General features: G+C 44.2%; 1 protein-coding gene across 1 annotated transcript; it reads right to left on the bottom strand.

Moving 5' to 3' along the window:
• Window positions 1-428: 428 nt before the first annotated feature.
• On the bottom strand, window positions 429-17,426 carry mn1b (meningioma 1b). The gene is made up of 2 exons (XM_080047965.1): window positions 12,865-17,426; window positions 429-1,995 (listed from the first exon to the last, which is right to left on the bottom strand). Exons 1-2 carry the CDS (start codon window positions 16,397-16,399, stop codon window positions 1,796-1,798), a joined length of 3,735 nt encoding a protein of 1,244 aa, XP_079904091.1. The 5' UTR covers window positions 16,400-17,426; the 3' UTR covers window positions 429-1,795.
• Between the last annotated feature and the right edge of the window lie 4,021 nt (window positions 17,427-21,447).

Genomic DNA, 21,447 nt, shown 5'->3' with positions numbered 1-21,447 from the left:
GATTATGCTGACGTTAAATGTTTTCATTGCTGATTATAGTTGTTTAAAGGATTGGAGCAAAGATGTCAGGAGAGATAGGTGAATAACATGCGACACAGGTTGCGAGCGAGTTTACATGGAGTTAATTGTCTTGACTTCCTAACCCAACAGGAAGTCACATATTCAAGTATTCCTGGCTTTAATATGGCCCAGGTTTCTGAACGCTTGTCAGGTATTGTGCATCAGTCAACAATGCCCCTGTCATATATGTCACGCGGGATATACAGCAGGCACCTATGTAATTGGCTGATGATCTGCATGTTACACACATTATTAAGGTGCGCCCAATACCAAACTATACAATTATTTTTCAATTTGTTGCTTCGATTAATACCTTTTTAAAGAATTCTACTAAAAAAAAGAATAATTGACGCAGGAAACGCAACTGCCACCTTTAACGTCATATTTATTGTTATTTAGTTACTCAATAAAACATATACAGATATATACAATATGCAGGAAAACAGACGACTGCACTTTACATATTAAAAAAAGAAAACAAAAAAAAAAGAAACAAAACTCAGTTCGTAAATTGCCATCACAGTCCTCCATCTATTGTTTCAGAAATTCAAATTCAACAGAAGCTTTATTTAAAGATTACAAGATTGCCTAACACACAGCAAGTTTTCTCTTATTATACATGTGCAATACCAATAGTCCTTTTTTTTCAATTCCCTTATTAAACAATCCCTTGACCTCCGTTTTTCAGTTCCCATTGGCTGAATTGTATACAAGTGATTGAGCTCATGAGGTGAGCAGGAGAAGAGAAGAGAATTCTTACCAGTATAAACAATAATGAACGACAACAAACCCTACATGATTAAGAGCAGCAAATGATAAAGGTTTAAATCTGCTTTGACAAAAAGTTGAGTCCACAAAAAAAAAAATGTTGAATTACATTCATGCATAAACATCTCTCTCTTCCCATCGTCCTCTTATTCTGCTTTGCAGTGTTCGGGTCACTTCAAATAAAACATAAGGCCTCGTTTGAGCGTGGTTCTAAAATCTTTAATTCTCTGTATACGAGAGCCTATCAATGTAGGCACAAAACAGTGTAGCCTTTATTGGAAGGATAAGTGACACATTATAGCTGTAACAATTGCTGAGGTGAGAGCAGGCAGGCTGTGAAAATTATGAAGAGCCGAGTCATGAAATTGCGCTCGCGTCGCAAGACTCAACACTGGTATACAATAAAAGCCAATGGCAACAGAATATATCTTCTTCTGCTTTTTCTTGTTTTGTATTCTCCTCCTTTTGACATTTCTTTATTCTTCTTCAACAAAGAAAATAAAGGGCAAACAAAAAAAATATTGATTTGAGGTTTTCCCAGATGTGGGCATCGTTGAGTAGAGCCCGAGCTATTATTGTCCAGCAGGGTGTGTGGAGTGAGTGTCCTAAAGTGTGACTGCATGTGTGTCCGAAAAAACATGGTATTTGCATGTGGGGCGCGCGTAGGTGTGTGTTTGTGTGTGTGTGTGTGTGTGTGTGTGTGTGTGTGTGTGTGTGTGTGTGTGTGTGTGTGTGTGTGTGTGTGTGTGTGTGTGCATGTGAATGAGTGAGTGAGTGTGTGTGTTGTCATGTGTGTGTAAATGTCATTCTGTTCCTGAACAGTCAGGAGCTGCTCCCAGATGCCTCATCGACAACTTATCATCATCATCATCATCATCATCATTATCATCATCATTATTTGACGCTTTTCTTCATCTTAATTTTGCCATCGTCTTTTTTTTCTTCTTCTTTCTGTTTTTTTTTTTTTTTAAGTCAACGCCGCCACAAATGTCCCAAATCGGTTGGAGATATCGGAGTGAAGAGAGCGCCAGGATGAGACGGGCCCCCCTCGGCCCTTACTGTCCCCCAGCTCGTCTGTGCAGTGGACGGACAGGCACTGCAGGTGGTTCCCCCCTCCTCCAGGTCCTGGGGCCGCGGCTCCGGCCTTATTCTGGGACAGCTCTGATTCTGCAAAAACAAGCAAAGAGAGAAAAAAAAGGTGAATTTAGACCTTGCAGAAATGGAAAAAACGACTTAAATCGATTGGCATTCTCTGATACAGATGAACCATTTAAAATACACACTTTATTTGCTTTTAATTAAACCAGTGTCATTTTCACATCCTACTCATATTCTGCACTGTGAAATTAATCCCAACACTTATTCCACACCCACCGTCGATACTACCCGACCGACAAGGAGGCTGTGAGCAAAGCCTCCTCACTCCCCTCCCTGTTCATACCTGATATATACACACACGTGAAAACACGCACAAGCACACACACACACACACACACACACACACACACACACACACACACACACACACACACACACACACACACACACACACACACACACACACACATTCGCTCCCAGTCAAGCGTGCAAATCTGGAGCGCTCCTGCATGACCTTTGGTCAAAGGGTCAAAGGGCACATAGAATACCGGCCTTTAACCCTGCTTGACCCAATTTACTGGTATAATGACTATGCCACGGTATCGACCCTGTGTCACCAAGGTGTGGAGCGCCATATTAAACAGTTGCACCAAGGTTCCGGGGAAAATCCATATGCCGGTTGATTATAAGTCATATGGAAACATCAGCTGTGCATCAGAGTTAATGCTGACGCCTGAGATGCTATGCTATGTAGGGAGAAAAATCAGTTTGTGCCATGTAACGAAAACATTTGTCAAGGGGGAGATTGACAAGAACAGGAAGTGCATGGCTAAACTATACATAAAAGTCAAGCATCACACTTCATCTGTTGAGCTTAACTGAGGGAGAAGAGGGCAAAAAAGGGGGAAAAAAGTGTAGAAGAAAATGCACAAAATACAAGTGGGGGAAGAAAAACACAACAACTATAAGAGGCTACGGTGGGGCTTTGTGTCATGACACTGTTGTTGTGTCGTGTGCTCTGGGATTTGCCTCGAAGGAAGCCCAAAGCACAGAGAAAGTGTGTGTGTGAAGATGTTATGGATCCTTTGCTTAAAATCTCTCCCATCTCCTCACCGCACAAAGCTACCTCGCTCTACGTGGATGGTGAACGGATCAGTGTGTGTCGCACAAAGACACAGAGATCTAAAAGGTGCGGGGACATCTATGTGCCTGAGTGTAGAGAGAGACAGGTAGAAAACAGCTCTGACAAGCTGAGTTACATGTGTCAGAGAAGGGAGAGGCTGTGATAGACGACACAGAGGCTGCACATCACAACACTCCCCCTTCACTCTGCTGCTCACCTGAGAGAAAAGAGAAGCGCCGTGCAGACCTCCGTATCCACCGCAAACCTAGTTCCCCCTTTTTAGCTAATCTTTCTCTGCAACTTAAACACGTTTGATCTTGTTTTTGCTTACTTGTTTTCATCTCCCTCTTTCTCTGCCTCCACCATAACCCCAAGGCGGCAGATAAACATTGTTAACGAAACATAGCCAGGGAAGAGAACGCCAACCCAACCCAACTCAACTCAACCTAGGCCAGGCTAGACTAGGCTGGGCCAGCCTAGGCAGCTAGAACAACCAACTGAGGCAGGCAGGCAGACATGCAGGCAGCGAGGCAGGCCTTGCCCCCCAGCCTGTCTGGGCCGCGACCACTGGAATGGAAAAGTGGGGGGATTTGGTAAAAGGTCAGGCAGCTAAGCCTCCCGTTGTTCTATGTTCTGTCTGTCTCGGTGATTGCTGGTCTCTGTGAATTTCTCTCTCTCTCCATCTCCCTCCCAAGGACTAGAGATACTAGTGCAAGTGGGGGCTGAGGGTGCAGGGGGAGGGGTAAGGGTGAAATGAGGATTTAGAGCAGTGTTGGTGGTGGCGGTGACAAGATCTAACATTTGCCAGAGGGTCCAGTCATACACCTCAGCATGGCGGATCCCCACCCCCTGCCGGAATAACCCCCCCTCTCCACCCACTCACACCCCCTCTTCCCAGCGCTGTGCCCTGCAGCACCCGCCAGCAGCTCATGCTAGCTGGGCACAGCAGGGTCCGCACCGGCCTGAATAGGCAGCCAAGCGTTCCCCTGGCTCACTGCTGACACACAGCAAACTGACAACACACAGCCAAAAACACACAACACGCCAACCACTGCTGCCCCTGCCGCTGCCGCTGCCATACCCACACCAGCCCTCAGCTGCTGCTCCTCATGAGCGTGCGCACACACGCACACACACACACACTCCCACGCACATATGGACGTGCATGTTGAAATACACAGAACATCTCAGCTAGAAACAGCTCTCAGCAACAAGAGTGGAAAATACACTGACAGAAAAAACAAATAGCTCAAATTACCAACATGATATACTTAATGGGATTCATGGTTAGTTTTTTTCTTTTTATACAATATATATGTGGATGTATATTTATATTTATTTATTTTATGAGAGCATTCCTTAAACTATCTATCTAATACCATTTTATAATTTCTTAATTCTGTTAAGGAGAAATCATCTCTTTAAGTTACAGACATGCATTTCTTCTGAACGGGCTGATCATTATTTGTTAGAATGCTCTTTTCAATTAACATTACCAGCATTGGCAAAATCCACCACTTTGGGTAAAATATATATACCGTATATATAAGGCATTTGACTGACTGACCACCACAGGACCAAAATATCAGCCAGTATTATATGTAGCCAAGAGGGATTCACGGTATGTGATTTTTATGGTAAAATGGAGACACTACCCTTAAATTGTCAGCATTATCCATGGTGGCGTATTTGTTGAGAAGTGGAAACGGCAGTGTGAAATTCTACATCACACCAGTCAAAATCCCTAATCACCATGACATTTTACAAGCAGGGAAATCTTTTTTTTCATTCATATAATAAGATCTATCTTGTTATGGCTGTTCATTGACTAACGTGGAATTCATATTCACAGTAATATCTCAATAATAGCCTATTCATCTGAGGGGAACAAGTGCTTAGCATCACCGAGCGAGGGAAGGGGGGTACCTAATAAAAAGGCAACAGTAACAGCAGAAGCATCTGTACTCAGCCGCAAATACACCTAAATATCCTTAACCACATTACAGACAGATAAGATTACCACAGTGATGTGTTAAGTAAATACTGCATTTAATGTGACGCACTTATATATCGCTATACCTCTTGCCCCAAGTGCTGTATTTTGTTATTTAGTCTGGTGGTGATGATGCGCACACACACACACACACACACACACACACACACACACACACACACACACACACACACACACACACACACACACACACACACACACACACACACACACACACACACACACACACACACACACACGCACACACACACACACACACACACACAGCAGCAGGGATTTGGAGCCGTCTCACAGACACAGCCAGAGACGATTTACAGAGATGAGTAGAGCTGCGACTGCCATGAAGGCTGGGAGCACAGCACACAGCTCTGGTTGTCTGGATGACACCAATGTGTCTGGGAGCTGACGGCCTGACACGGGTTTACACGTCATACCACACACACTCAACAAACCCGCTGCAGTGCAGGGAGGTAAATACAAGCCATACATCGAAGCTGCGTTTTTTTTTTAGCAATGTAGTAAAACGTGTTACAGCTTGCAATGACTTTTTTCAATTAATCATAAAAGGGACAGCACAGTTTAAAAACAATGACAGCAACCTTTGAAGCTGACATAGATATTTGGGACTATTCGTGAAAGAAGAAGTAGAGCAGAAAATAATCTGAATGAAATGTTTTTTCTTCAGGGCAGAAGAAGAGGAAAATAAAGTGTGTGCGAGAGGAATTTCGAGGTTAAACAATCTACAAAGCTCCTTTTTGGGTGTGAGTTCTTCCTCGGAGCCGTCACATTGATTTCCCAGGCCCCAGAATCCCATGCGGCAGCCAGGCCTCTGCCCCTTTCTATCCCAGGCTCTATACTTCCATGACGACACTTCACCTTTAACCCGCTGCTCCCGAGGGCGTGACCCCGCTCCTCTCTGAACACAAATCAGTCCAATCAGAAGGCTCCTCGCGCTGACAAAAACACCCAAAGGCCTGCGCTCCTATGACAGTGTGTGACATCAGGTCAGATTCCTTTAGCATAACAACTACCACCATGGCCTTGTGTGTGAGGATTCTGTCTTTGTCAGCTCAAAATCCCCATCACATCCCATAGAGAAAAAAAAAAAAAAAAAAAAAAAAAAGGAGCGAGAAAATGGTCTGATTTAACCAAGAGGGGCTACATAACCTTGTTCTTTTCTGGTGAGCTGAAATGTCACAACTTAAGGTTCTTCCTTTTCTCATCACCGTCACAGAAATGACCGGACATGGTGGTCATTGCTATTAAGACTCACAGAAATGAAATAATCTCCCACAAGTACAGTTCAGTAAAATGTTAGTGATGAATATAGGGGTCAAAAGTGGTACTGCCCTAGGTATCCCATGCCCCAAGATGAGTAGGGGGCACGTGCCTTTCCCTGCAAACCCTCCCTCCCCCATACCCAAACTGCACCCAACTGCCGTATCGTGACCTTTCCCTCAGTGCATCGAGGGTATCTGGAGGGAGCAGGGGCCACATTTCTCATGCAAGGGCACAGGGGTTATTTTGGTTTGAATTTCCTCTCTGTTCTCTGGCCTGCAACATAAAGGGGGGGAAAAAAGAAAAAACTTGCCCAGGCAGGCACTGCCCCTAGCATTTGTTACCTTCTTTTCCAGCAACACACCCATTCCCATCCACTCAAACTCAAATACTCACACACACAAAAACACACACACACACACACACACACACACACACACACACACACACACACACACACACACACACACACACACACACACCTCTGGCCACGAGAAGTGCTTAGGAAACCAGACACAAATCAGAACATGGGAAGTGATTTAGTGCCTCCTTCATAACTCACAACCATGTCCAGGACCTGTCCGGCGTGTCATCCAAGTCGGTGACATATTGATCTACGTCGCTGTCTCTATTTTGTTTCAGCACAATGCTGCACACTTTGTTTTTCTCTTTTAACACCTTTTCTGCAAAAAGGTCCACCACACATAAACACTGTGGCAATTTTGAGATTAGAAAGCATGTGCATGACAGAGACTCTAGTTTTGAATACAAATTATAATAGGAGTAATTATGATTTTGTTCCAAGAATGCAAGAAAAAAAAGGGTAAAAAGTGTAAAGGGAATATTTGAATCTGTATAATCAAATGGATACAATTTGAAATAAAAATCGATTCAGTCTTTTGCAGTTTGTCTGTTAACAAGCTGATGAAGTGGGACATAAAAAGATTCATACACATCGATAAATATGTTCTCAAAAACTCCTTCATACAGTCGAAACTGATAGAAAATAAATGTTGATTTTCATAAATGCAAATGGTAGCTATTGCCCAGCCGCTCGCCTCATGAACAAAACTACAGATGTTTTTCTCCCGACCTATCTCTGTGACTTTCTCTTTCACTCCATCATTCTCTACTTCTGTCTCCCAGGAGGAATCGCTCCAGTGTCATAACTCATTTGTCAATTCCTCAATACAAATTAAAGCCGCCTGACGACTACCTGTATGGCTAATAACATAACCGCTGCTGGCAGCGTGACAACATTAACAACTCTGAAAACCTGAAAACACACACACACACCTTTTAAAAGCCGTACCAATATCCAGGGCAACATATGAACACATGACACCACCTTCAGGGGCTTCTTATCAAACTGAAACTGTTTTTTTGTGTTTTGGCAGGCGCTCAACAACACAGTGGACATTTGGAGGCACGTCACATACATTCACCATCGGAGGTATGAAACTCTTGGTTCTGGGCAGCATCTCCCAGATACATTCAGCCTTCTCTTGCCTGCTTCATCCAAGGAGAACATTTACCACACGCTGAGACAAGTTTTAATTTATTCTAACACCCTTCCCCAGGGAAAACAAAACACCGGATGAACTGCTATTTTTGAAGAGTTGAAAATCCAGCAAAGCAAAAAGGCCTGACACCTTTGTTCTTCTTTTTCTCTCTTCATAAGTCACAGGCAAGCTTCTTTGCCAGGCTTCCTTTGACTGTCACTAGCGCTCAATGTCTCGCAAAAAAGCCCAGGAACACGGGGCACACATACACGCAAGCATATAAACAAACACGACTGCACACGCACTCACAAACACTGGCTTAAATTCCAGGCACTTTGAATGCGTGATAGGCGTTTTTTCTTCTCTCTCTCTCTCTCTCTCTCAGTGCTGCACTACTTACAAGTCAAGTAAATACTCTTAAATATTTTCAACACATTAGAATTAAGTGGGCGCCTTCAACCACGCGCAACACCTGAGATCGGGGGCTGAAGCCATGAGCCTGACACCCAGTCTAAATAAATCAAACTTTATGTCTACAGCTGACAAATCCACACTATCAAGTTGCGGAGTCTACAAACATCCCCTTCGTCACACACTCACACGCATGCCAGCACACAAACACACACACATACACACACATACACACACACACACACACAGAGAGCAAAAAATATATAAAACACGATAACAGTTAAAACAGTTACATTTTCTTTATTCTCATCAGTAAACGATTTTGTTCAAGAGGACATATACGTTTCTAAGGAATTGCTATTTATGCAGCTGAAATCAGCACCATAGACAAAAACGAACTGTCGTGTGTAGCCCTGATGAACCCGTCAATAACCAAGTCAACTTACAGGAATTGCCTGAGGATAAATTGCCACTTTTAGAAACAATATTACCGAGGCTAATTGCTATGATTATCATAATGATTATCATTACGGCAGTACAGGAGCGAGTGGAGAGGCCTGGTGGATGTGTGTTGTTGAAAAAGTCAATATGAAACACCTTGTAATGACAGGTAAAGAACATAGACTGCCCCCAGCTGTTTTTTCCACATTCAAGCATGTGCCAATCACTTTCCTCTTTTTTTTAGAGAGAGAGAGAAAGGAAATAGAAATAACTGGTGTGATTTGTGTGGGGTTGTTGTCGCACTGAAATGTCAAAGGCAGGCAGTCTCACAGGAGTGTGCTCCGCTGTGGAATATCAATACGGCTCTTTGGGTGGATTTAAGTGCTTAGGTGTGATAAGATGTAAGTTCCCTTCTTTTCAAACCTGTCAAAGTCAGAGCGAAAGAGATTTGATCATTATTAGAGCTGTTTATGGGCTGATGACTATGGAGTGAAGAGTAGAACTATTCCACAGGGTCAACTGTGAAATGTTTTAACCGCGCTTGATGAGAAGAAAAAAAGTCACACAAGTGCATGTGTGGCACTTAAAAATAAAAATAACTGAATCACTTCCTACGCCGGCTGGTTGCCTGTTATCAAGGCCATGCATACGTTTCCAAATGAACGGTCAGCTGGCTAAGATACGCAAAATAGAAAGGAAGAGGAAGAGTGTCAAATAATTTTTTTTTTTTTAAAGGGGAAATAATAACTGACACCGTACAAGGAAAGTTGCATGTGAAGTGTAGACCTCAACTACTTGGCTCCATATGAGCGTTAGATGTTGTGTAACGCACAAGAATCTGCAGGCCGTGAGCACACAGAGGCAGGTATACGACTGTGCCTTAGTGAAAAACTTGAGCAACATGCTGCCTGTCACAGAGAGAGAAGGCAAAATATGGGGTCCAAAGGGAACGTTTACTGTTGCTGAAGCACGCGTCACTTACAACAGGCAAGATGGGCTGGGTGAGCAGACCTTACAGCGCTGTTGCCTCCTTCTCTGCATACTCAAAGTTAGAAAATGAATAATATGGCGTGATGTATTGCAGCTGTGGTCACTCTTGCTCATAGCACATAATATATACAAACACACCTGGTTGCAAAATGGTCCCCCGCAAAGTTTCACACACATTCACACTAAGCACTTATAGTAACGCCGCTGGTTGTGAGGCAAACTCCTCTGCATAACCAAATTACACACAACCCCCATGATGCACCTGTTCACAAGCAGTTAAAAGTTACCTTCCTGAGTTAAAAATACGAACTGGAAACTCATATAAGGGAAAAAAATAAACTCTCGCCAGAAACAGATTGTCTCATGTTTAGACACATTCTGGTACAAATAATAAGTTCTTTTGAAACACAATTTAAACGCATATTTCTGTTTTCAGTTACACATTCAAAATAAATTGAGTGTAATCCAATGTATTAATTACTACTCATCATTATTGACAAAGTTATATTTAATGCTAATGGATTGGCCTAATTTATATCAAATTAGTGGCACTGACATTATCTCCCTGATGGCAATATTTTGTTCACAAGACTGAGGACTAGACTGGCTTGCAGAGGTGGATATTTCTTTGCAGCGTGGGATGTTGGCTCTTTTGGAACTACACTGTGGGCTATGACTTATCTTATATTATTATGTTATTTAGCTCTTTTCTGTGTAGCCTAAGCATCAGATTCAATCTCAAAACCCCCCTCCCCTCCCAAATACACCTCCACCCTTTTTTTCATCTTTGCTGTCTGAAGCACTCAAATGAGAAACTGTCAGGAGCCGTGATTTGTGCTAACTAGCTATCGATCGCTCCAGAGCTGCATGCCTCGTGTCCATGCAGGGAGGGCTGAAAGAGGAGAGGAGAGGAGGAGAGAGAGAGAGAGGGAAGGAGACCAGAAGAGAGGAGATAGCAAAAGGGAAGAAGAAGAAGAATTTGTGCTATTCTGCTTTTAAATACAGAGTGTTTTTTTATAATATTTAATATACTCTCTCCCGCACTAAAATTAAAACAGTGTGAGCAACAGGGTGAGTGTAGCTGACTGCTAATCAGTGATGGGCTTCCAAGTTGCAAAAAAAAATGCATTAATCAATGTAAAAAGAGATTTTGAGATATAGGCAATGTATTATTATTATTATTATTATTATTATTATTATTATTATTATTATTATTATTATTATTATTATTATTATTATTATTATTATTATGAGAACTCAGTATAGTTTGGAAAAGATTGTGTAAAGAAATCATTGGAAGAAAATTGCCACAATGTTCCATGATCATAATCATGTATTCGTCTGCAATTTAACAGTGGAGACTCATTCAAATAACTGCTGGATGAGGTGAAATGTTGATTATTATGGCCTCAAATGAATATGTACACTGCTAGTTATTTTTCTATTCAATTATATATAGCCAACTACATCAGTCCAAATGCTTAAGTTACAGAGCTCCACCGAAGTATCCTAATGGCATTACCGTTAGTACCCGACACCCTGTGCTCAGTCTCCTATAAACAATGCGCCTGGACTCCAGACTCCGTGCAATGCGCGCCCCCGCCTCCCTCTGCACCCGCACAGATCAGAACAAAGAGGCGCTCGAGACGCTATCCACACACATCCACATTATTATATATCCATACATCCACAGGCTTTTCGCTATCTTATCCCTGACGGATTGATATTCCGTTTTTTTTCTGTGGCAACGTCAGACATTTCTGTCTACTGCTTTGGTCTGAAATTATTTGGAAATAGCCAACGATAACAGAATAAAAATGAAAAAAAATGAAAATACATTTAAAAACGATTATATATTCTGATAAATTTAACTTAAGCAGTTTTGCAATTGTAATGCATATTTCCTAATTCATTTTTTTCCTATCACGATCCAAGCACACAAAATAATATGAATAAAACCATAAATATATTTTGCATTAAAATTCAAATAAATACCGATATGATTATCATTGTTGGCAGCATTAGTATTGAAAGGAGAACTAGAAAGCAAAGCAAATCCGTATCAGAAAAACGTAACAGTGAAATTATTTATCTGCATTTTGATTTATAGGAGCCATAAAAACATTAAGATAGAACTACTTGTAACCATAAACCGACATCTGCTGATTGTAATATCTCTGTCTATTTTTAATATATATATTTTTTTTTCAAATGCTGCTTTGCCTGTAAAACAGAAGATTTTTTCACTTTCTTTGAAAAACTTTGTATTGTATCCTATGGACTAAAATAAATCCAGTTTATTTTACACCATTTGAACTAGATTTTTTTTTAATAATTTAATATTGGCTATTAAAATATCTAAAACAAATTAAGCATTTCAAACGTAAAAATAAAATCAAACCTGAATGGCTGTTATTTTCACCGTAATATATAATCCTTGAAATCCTGTCCTGCCAATCTAAAATCAATCCACTTTCACTGGCTCTGTATTATCCCATGGTAATAACAAAAACAAACACGTAACAAGGCGAGGGGAACCCCGCTGCGCAAACGCATATCCTCAAAAAGCTATTAATCTTCTCAATGTAGTTGTTCACCCTGAAAACCGAGATAAAGAACCACAGGAAATGTTTACTTTTCTTTAGCTGTTCTTTTGAAGCGCTTTTACAATGAATAACCTAATAAAAATACATTATAGAAAAGGAACAAGGTTTACTTTGTTCAGTCAGATGGCATTTAAAACTACTCCATCCCGATAAGAATATTTTACATTCTTCTATACGGACCCAATTTAACAAGAACAATACCGCATCAATCGTCTTTTTTTTCTTTGTAAAGAAATTAATGGCGCTACCATTACGTTTATTATCACCTTATAGCCTAGACCTCGGAAATTTAAAGCGACACACAGACTGCTTTCTTCCCGCACAATATGGACAAAAGGTCCACTATTGTCAGCGTTACCAGAACCAATCGCCAATTATTTATGTGATGTTACACTGCATTTCAGAAAAAAATAAATAGCATTTTAAGACAGAAAATATAGGTCCTTTATGAGAAAAAAATGCATCAGTTAATGTGACTCTGTGGCATGTGAGTGAGACTTGAGAGGCTGAGAGAAACAGAGAAGAAAAAAAGTGGGTAAATTCTAACCAAAGGAGAGAAAGAGTTTTATTTACCTTCTTTACTGTTGTTCTGGCTCTTGTTTTTTTCCCATGGTCCCATGGCCTTGTCATCCTCTGACCCGTCTATCATGGCCTTGTCACCGGGCACGTACCAGGTGGCGTGCTGCTCTGCCATCAGGGTGTCAAGGTCAATAGTGCCCATTGAGCCCTTCCCAGCATCCGGGCTGCAGTTTGCCAGCTCATTGTCTCCGTTCTGTGAGGGACAGTCGCCATTCTTTTTGCCATTCTTCATGGCCAGGGGCTGGTCTTCAGAGATACTGAATTGCTGCCGCTGTAGCTGGATCTGGGCCTGCAGAATCTCCAGAGGATGGATTTCGTCCTGGCCAGAGGTGCTGGATGGGGTTCGTACCTGCTCCACCCCAGGAGTGCCCGGGTGGCTCACCCCACCGGGCCCTATGCCCCCACCAGCATTCAGTCCATAGTTGTCTGGCGTCGAGGTAGTATGATTGTTAATGCCCATGCCTAGGGGCTTTTGTCCATTTATCAACCCGTGGTCATTCCTCTGCATTTTGGGTGAGCCGGTGATCATAGGGCTGCGATTAGGCTTTGTGACCGAGGCCCCTCCTGCATCTGAGCTGGAGGACACCTCATCCTCATTGCCATAGTGGGTGCTGACATCGTCAGGAAAGTCTACTCGTGGTGAGCTACTGTCAGACTTGGCGACACTTTGAATGCCACTGTCCAACGAAGACATCAGGTCGGCCTGGTCCCCCAACATTAGGTCACCTCCTTTCCCCCAGGAGGGTGATTGGAGATGTTTTTCATGGGGCGTGCCCCCACCCCTCTCCCCAACGCCAGCTGAGGGGGTCTGCTGGCCTGGACTTACAACAGGGTTACCATTGTCAGAGGAAAAAAAAATTCCAGGGCTCACATGTCCACTGTCTCTTTTTCTCCTCCCTCTCCCTCTCCCACTCCCTGTTGTTGCTTTCCCCTCATTGCACGGGGTAGCGTCCATGTTGTAATTTGGGGAGAGGGCACTGGCTTCCCCCTGCACCGTCTGGTTTTGACTTGCAGGCTTAGAGTTGCTATTCCCGGTGCCAGGCATCTGGCTGTTCTGAGAATTGCTGCTCTGAAAATATTCAGGTCCAGCACTGCCAGTCCCATTAGATGTGCTGCTATTAATGTCCTGCTCTGTCTGACTCAGTTTTCGCTTGCCCTCATTTTGGTTCTTCTTGTTGAATGTTACGTTTAGATTGGGGGCCCCTAGGCTAGCGATCATGTTCTGGCAGGCTGTGGAAAGGGCTGCAAGGCAGCTCTGGCCGAAAACACTGTCTTTAGAGCTGGTTTTGTTGAAATTCCCGAGGGACAGAGCACCAAGCTTACTAACAGATGACCGCTGGCCTGGGGGAAACTCAGACTGAGGAGGGTATGTCCCCGGTGAGGTGTTCACCCCCTGGGGAGCACTATGAGCTGGCCCCTGACGCTGTGCCCCCCCATAGGGAAACGTTGGCTGTGCCCCCATTGGAGGTGCAGGAAAGTCAGCCTGCCGCCTCTCTGCCTGTGCATTAGGATGGCCTGCTCCTGCTCCTGGAGACTGCATTTGTGAGAGGTTGCCCATGTTGCCGCTGAATTGTGAGTGCATGCCCGGTGAATGGAGAGATTGTACATGGCCATCTCCTGGTATTCTCATGGGCTCCTGCATGCCCATGCCTGGCCTAAACATCATCCCAGCCCCGTTCTGCTGTAGCCCCATGTCATGGGGCCCTGATTCATTGCCTGCTCCACCCATACGCCGTGACATCATTTCCCCTGGTGGGTGGGACCCTTGGAACCAGGAGTTCTCCTGATTTACATGAGGATTTTGTCCATCAATGTTGGGCATCCTGCCACCATTCTCCCTGTCAAAGTTGGGCTGAGGCATGCTCCCAACAGGGCCTCCGTGAGCCATTGGGCCAGGAGGTACATCGCCGTGGTGACCCAGCTGCTGAAGACTGGGCTGCCTCATTCTCTGCTGCTGGTTGCGAGAGGCCATCTGTTTGATCATCATGGCTGCATTCTGGCGCTGCTGCAGAGACTGTTGTTCAGACCCCGGATGCTGCAGGGGACCTGGTGGGAAACCATCACTCACAGGTGGGGTGAACTCTCCAGGCAGGCCAGGGTAAGCCGAGGGAGAGAGGTGGTTATCCATACCACCACACCAGCCTTCCCCACCATGTGCATTAGGAAAGTCAAATCTAGGCCTTTTCGCCATGTTCATATAAGGAGAGTCAAAGTGTTGCAGCCTCTGATTTGGGGGCTGCTGGGAGGGAGGAGGAGCTGGCTGTTGCATATTAAACATGGGGTCCCCATAGGGGTGCAGACCCCTATTTTCCAATCTGTGAATGGGATATTCAAACTGGTTGTGTTGGCCAGGCATCATGACCCCTCCATCGAGAATGTTAGGGTTAGTAGAGCCAGGCTCAGCCTGAGGGGGTCTGGGGAGGCCAGGGGGGCAAGAGTTCTGTCTGGCTATCAAGCCAGCCTGTTGTTGCTGCTGCATGAGAGGATGTCTTGCATTGACCCCCGGCTCCATTCCCACGGGCACCTTCCGGCCATTTCCAAAACGCTCAAAAAACACTCCATGCTGAGGTGGCTGGGGCTGTGGTGGTGGCTGGTGTCCCTTAGGGATGCCCGACATACCTTGTGTACGTGGCATGCCAGGGTTCCCTGGGAAATTCCCGCTGGGAACTGGCCTTCCTGGCCCAAAATGGGGTAACTGAGATTCTGATTCTGAAGGGGAAAATACATGTACATCGAAATGTCCAGAGGGGGGCTCACTTGGAAAGTTATACTCTAGACCCTCTACAGCTCCCTGGTTGGGAATCCGCCGAGGCTCCAAGCCATGAGACTCTGAGGAAGAGGATGAGGAGGAAGGGAGTCCATGGAAGGATGCCGCCCTGTTAGGTGACTGGTCCAGGGGTAGACAGGGGGCAGGAACAGGGTGGCTGCTACTGGGAGGCCCGTGATGTTGAAAGTCAGGCATGTTACCAGGCCGCTGCTGCTGCTGCTGCTGCTGCGGTTGGGGAAAGCCATCCCCTGCCGGTCCCTCAGCGAGAGGGTCGAATCCTTCTCCAAAGCCCTGCTGTGGTCCCATGCCATTGTTGTTGTAGCCCATTAGCCTGCCACCATGCAGGCATGATGAGCCTGGCTCTTGGCCTCCAAAATTCCCACTGAAATGCGGGTGAGGTTGGTGGGGGTGAGGTTGATGGCCGTGAGGATGTCCTTGATGAGGTTGCTGGTTGTTGAAAAATCCATGCATGGGTCCTTGCTGCTGCTGCTGCTGAAGTCCGCCGCCTGCATGCATGTCCGAATGGCCCCGCGGGTGAAAGCCCCCGTACTGCTCTCCGTTCATGTTCATATTGAGCCCGAGTATTTGCGGCTCACTTAGAGGGCCCATACCGGGTTCCACGGGACCGGGCGGGCCTCCAGGGTGAAAACCTGGGCTTTTATAATGAGAGCCCATGTTCAGTCTCTGGTGGTTTATGTTTCTCTCCGACTGGCCAGGGTTTCTGCTATTAATCTGCGAACCAAACTGCTCCAGCCCAAACATACTCCCCTGCAATCAATCCCACATGACGGCCAGTTTGCCAGACATCGGCACACTGTCTGTTTTTCCGTCTTTCCACAAAAGCAAAAAGCAAAAAATTCAAAATGAAATATTAAGAAGAAAAAAAAATATATACACTCAACTATTCAAATGTGTGTACTACTTATTAAACTATAGATTTACTTTAAACTTTCAAAACTCACCAAATAAGTTATCACTGTTGTGGATAAATTGTTTTTGTTTTCCAAGGGCGCAGAGAGGAGAGTGGACCGACTGTCTCCAAATACGCACGTAAACTGTGTCCCTGTTCCCGTACTAATGCGTGCACTTGACGGGTCTTCTATTTGTCTTTGATTAAGCAATCACACATAAAAACTGTTATTTAACCTTCTGCATGAGTGACCTATCATATTCCAAAGTTTTTTCTGTGCGCGTTTGTTCTGGGCGAACAGACAAAAACATCTCACTCACAGACTAAAAGGAGAGCGCAGAAGAAGTGGAGCAAACAGGCAATGTGGTCATTTCTGTCAGTTAATGTATTATTCCAGTCCGATGTTAAATGTCCGAGTGCGACTTTTTGTATAAGGTCCCATTCTGGAAACAAGAAAAAAAAGTCCAATTGGAGCCGTATAGTTCAAACTACCTTTGTGGCTTTGAGGGTGAAAATATATTTCTTTCAAAAAATACTGCCCAGCAAGGTCCTTCAAAATCTCGACAACTGCCGAGCAGGCATGTAGCCAAAAGTCCTGTGTTATGGAAAGTCCAGAAGCAGACGAACCGGAGCGTCCGTTTACGCAAACCCAGACCCGGAGTAGCGCGGTGCACTACCCGCACTCCACAACCACGGAGAGGCTTGACAGCATCCTTCAACCGCTGCCGGTCATGCGCCTAGCAAGTGAAGCGCCTTGCCTTTAGTCCTTTCAATGCGTTCCGTTCCTAACGTGTGCGTCCCTCCGTTTACCGAGCCTTGTCTGGTGTGGTCTGAGTGCACTTGGGAGCGATTCACAGATACACTCACACTCCGCTCTGCCGCTTGGCGCTGTGTGAGATCAGCGCGTCCAGAGGAACCAGCAACAAGTTTTGCATTTCTACAGCCGGTTCCAACCATGAGGTCCCAGCCAATCAGAACGACCATAGCAAGCTTTGAGGGGCGGGACAAATGCTTTTAAGGTGGTCCACTGAGTCAATGAGATTGTAAACGCTTGTGTGTAAATCAGATCTCAGAAATGGCTTTCACTCGAAATGTTTTGACCAGAACACATAACGCAGTATCTTCACATTAGAAGCCATGGTCAGATTTGAACTGGATGCGGTCTCGCAGCAGATAATATTTACCCCCGCATGGATCCCATGATGTATTTTGTTCATTATAACAGAGTCTACACAACCGTAGCCTAACGCTCCTACAACTCTATTCCCCGCTGGAATAAGTGTTTGAAGTGAAATTCTGCACACTGCTCTTATGGTGCTCGTATGTTGCTTCAGACCTCTTCATCTATGAACACCACTTTTTTGAATCCCTTGCATCCCGTTATCCATGCAGTGACCAACTCTTCACTAAGAACGCTACACTAAGAATAACAAATTGTAGTTGAACAAGAAGCGACCAGTTGATACAGTAGGCTATTTGATTTGTAACCTGTAACTTAGACACTATCATTGCAGATGTATTGGTAACAAGCATCACACACACTGGATGTTCAATGTGTTCATGTGTAGCCTAATCAATTGCGGATGATCAATATCTTCGGACTGAAATCCCGTCGGAAATCTTTGCAGATCAATGAAATATTGTATAAATATAATTTAATAGATTGATTTAGCAGGTGCTGACTGAGAAATGTAGCCTATAGCTTCAATATATGACCTGCTATTGATGCGGTTATGCATATATAAATTAGACTAATAGCCTACCAAAAAGTGAGTCGCTCTTGACCCCCTGACCAATCAAACTCTCCCCAGTCCCGACTATGAAACTGTCCAACCGGGGAGAACTCCTCCTTAAAACTCCATCTGATTTACATCATGTGGACGATATTGGGCTTCGGTTCCGATAATCAATAGCATTCTCTTGTTATGATAAAACATTTCTGCAAGGCCTAATACGCATAAATTATTTCATAAGTTTATCAGCTGTATAGCTGAAATAGCCGAGGTTATCTGTTTGAGGTTAAGTGGTGTAATAACAGAATACATAGGCCTACGATTAATGCAAATGGCCTATCTTCATGTTAATGTAAGACAGATGTCCCAATATTAGAAAGTCAGCCACAGTAATGTGTGTAGCCCTGCTAATGCTTTAATAAGGCAAATAACCTACTTCCCGATATATTGTTATATATCATAAGATAAATATTTAATGTATCTTATGCCATATGTTGTATTTACTGTTATGCAATTGAGAGAGTGTCTTAATGTTGTCCGCACACATCTCTTTTTCTGTTTTTTTTTTGCCTAATTATTTAGGAAACTTGTGGGACCACTGAACAAAATGTACTGTAATTCACCGATATTTTCTTTGGTGAGAGGAGAACACCACATTATCATTTTCCGACATTGTGGACAGTGGGCATTTAGGGAATTTGGTGTCAGACTACTCTTTACCTTTAGAGTGGAGAAACCCAGAGGACTTTTACCAAACAGACACAGTGCCACCTAGCGGATGGAGTCAGAGAGAGAGAGAGGGATAATTGCACACTGCTGATGCTGAAGTATTAAGAAAATAGCTTTTGATAATATGAGGCATATAGATCCAATATGTGAACGATTTATTTTTAATCATAGGCCTATGTATTGTTTAATTTTGAAAACAAAATCTAATAAATGTTTTATTAGTTTTATTTTATTTAACTATGCCCAGTCATCATGTTATTTACGTGAACACTAAAACATCAGTGTAGGGCAAGAATTATATGCAAAAAATTATTTGTAGAAAGAAGACACATATATATATATATGGTCATTTAAGCTCCAATGTGAGTAAAGAAATAACCAGGTCTGTATGGCACAAACTGCTGGCTCACGGAAGCAGGCTTAATGCCAAGCTCTGCACCCAGAGGAGAAGGCTGTATGTCAGGGCTGAGGCTGGAGACAGGTCAGGACAAGGCATCGAGAGGTGCCGTGAAGGAGGAGTTTGTGTGTATATTTGGAATCTTGGGGGTGTGAGGATGTGCAATCATTGCAGCAGAGGGGACAGCAGCTCCAGAGCAAGGAGGCAGGGATAAACGCTGGTTGGAAAGGGAGGCAAGTGTAAAATACCTGTCAACCTCGAGAGAGAAGGAGAGGCATGTTGAGCTGTATGTATAGCTGCTTTGTTTGTGTGGTGTGTTGCTAAAAAACAATCAAACAAAAAGCAAATAAAGAAAAACCTTGTCCTCAGTATCACCTTGCAAGAGGACTGCTTTCATAGCTGAGATCCAGTTGGATGAAGCATCATTAGAGTTTTACCCAGAGACACACAACGGTGTGTGAATATCAAACTGATTTAGCCATGACTGCCAGCCCATCACTGCTCTGTGACGCCCCCAAGGAATACCAGGATTCATGTTCAACAACTGATTAAGGCCAGTTGTATCACAAACCCCGTTAACAACTCTAGAAACAATCATTCTACACTTCAACAGCAGTAAAAAAAATAACTCTAGATATAGCTCCATCTGACAGTAATACTAATATCCCAGTGATACAGTTCCTGCTAGCTCTGTCCTCTCAAACGGAGACAGACAAGTTAAGTATGACAAACCGATGGCATGGTCTCTTTCCCCATGAGTCCCCAGTGATGATAAATGCAGCTCAGAGCCTCAGCTGAGGCGACTCCATGACAATGGACAGTCTACGGGCTTTCAAGCACTGTCACAATACCACTCTTCTCTGCAGTGATTTAGCACTCAATTTGTCTCAATATTTTACTCAATAGGACGAGATAGCACAAGTGGGCGCGCTTCTCTATCCTTAATTCATTGTGCTAAAGCTTTTCCTCAGATAGACATATATTACAGTGGTGGGTTGCCCAAAGAGACAGTTCCTTCCCTTGTTGGAGAAGAGCAGCGTCCTGTGCAGCTCGGGCAGTGTGTGGAGTGGAGCCTCTGTGTGTGTGTGTGTGTGTGTGTGTGTGTGTGTCCTCTATGGGCCTGTCACTCAGCCGAGCCATCACAACTCTGTGGGTCAGGGTGGGTTAAGCAGCATCTGTCATCCAGAGAAGCGCCATTGTATTAAGGGGAGGGATGCGACAGTGGAACCCCCTTCAGCCCCCCTCCTCTTCCACCTCTCTCAGAACAACAGGAAAACTCAAAGAGAATCTCTGGTGCCAAACTTAACCCGAGCCCCGGGAGGATGAGGAAATACTTGTGACATCACTGCCGACCCACTCAAGCCAAAAATAACTCGATTCTCCAAGAAAACCTGCGGCCTCAGAGCACATCTGGCCCCAGGGGAAGGTCACATACTGTACACAAACAAGACCTGAAATACTCTAGGCTAAATGTTCAATGTACCACTTCCTCCAACAAGAGAAGATCTCATCTGTGTGTGTCATCGCAACAAACAGCAGTGCAGGTCAAGAATAATGTAACTTCTGCATATATTGAAGCAAGAAGCTGGCAATCTGGCAATCACAAATAGTTTTTAACTCCGGTCTCTTCTCGGCAACATGCCTGGATGTCCTGCTGTGTCAAGCCTTGAGCCTCCCTTTGAGATTCATTTCTTCTCTTCATCTGTAGCCTGGTCTATTTAAACGACAGGAGGGCTCACTCACGACATGTCCCTACATCTTCTTTGGGAGACAGACACATGGGTTGATGGATGGATACATTGCCTACTATAGTGTAGGCCTACTGTATGAGCTTCCACTTAACAGGAGGTGTGTGGGCGAGTCTGCCCATCTCCGCTTTTAGAAACAGCATTATTCTGCTTGTTCTGGGGCAGATATGACTGGTTTCCTTGCAGCAGGCACATGTGACCATTCCTCCGCAAACAATAAAAAGGCGGATATCTCAGGCAGCAGACTGGCGGCTCTTCCTGCTCTTTAGCACGGATTCCGCTGTTATTGTGTG

Source organism: Ammodytes marinus (assembly GCF_949987685.1).
Source record: "Ammodytes marinus genome assembly, chromosome: 2".
NCBI classification, from domain to species: domain Eukaryota; kingdom Metazoa; phylum Chordata; class Actinopteri; order Uranoscopiformes; family Ammodytidae; genus Ammodytes; species Ammodytes marinus.
The sequence above is the reverse complement of the archived record's forward strand: the minus strand, read 5'-3'. Positions and strand labels throughout refer to the sequence as shown.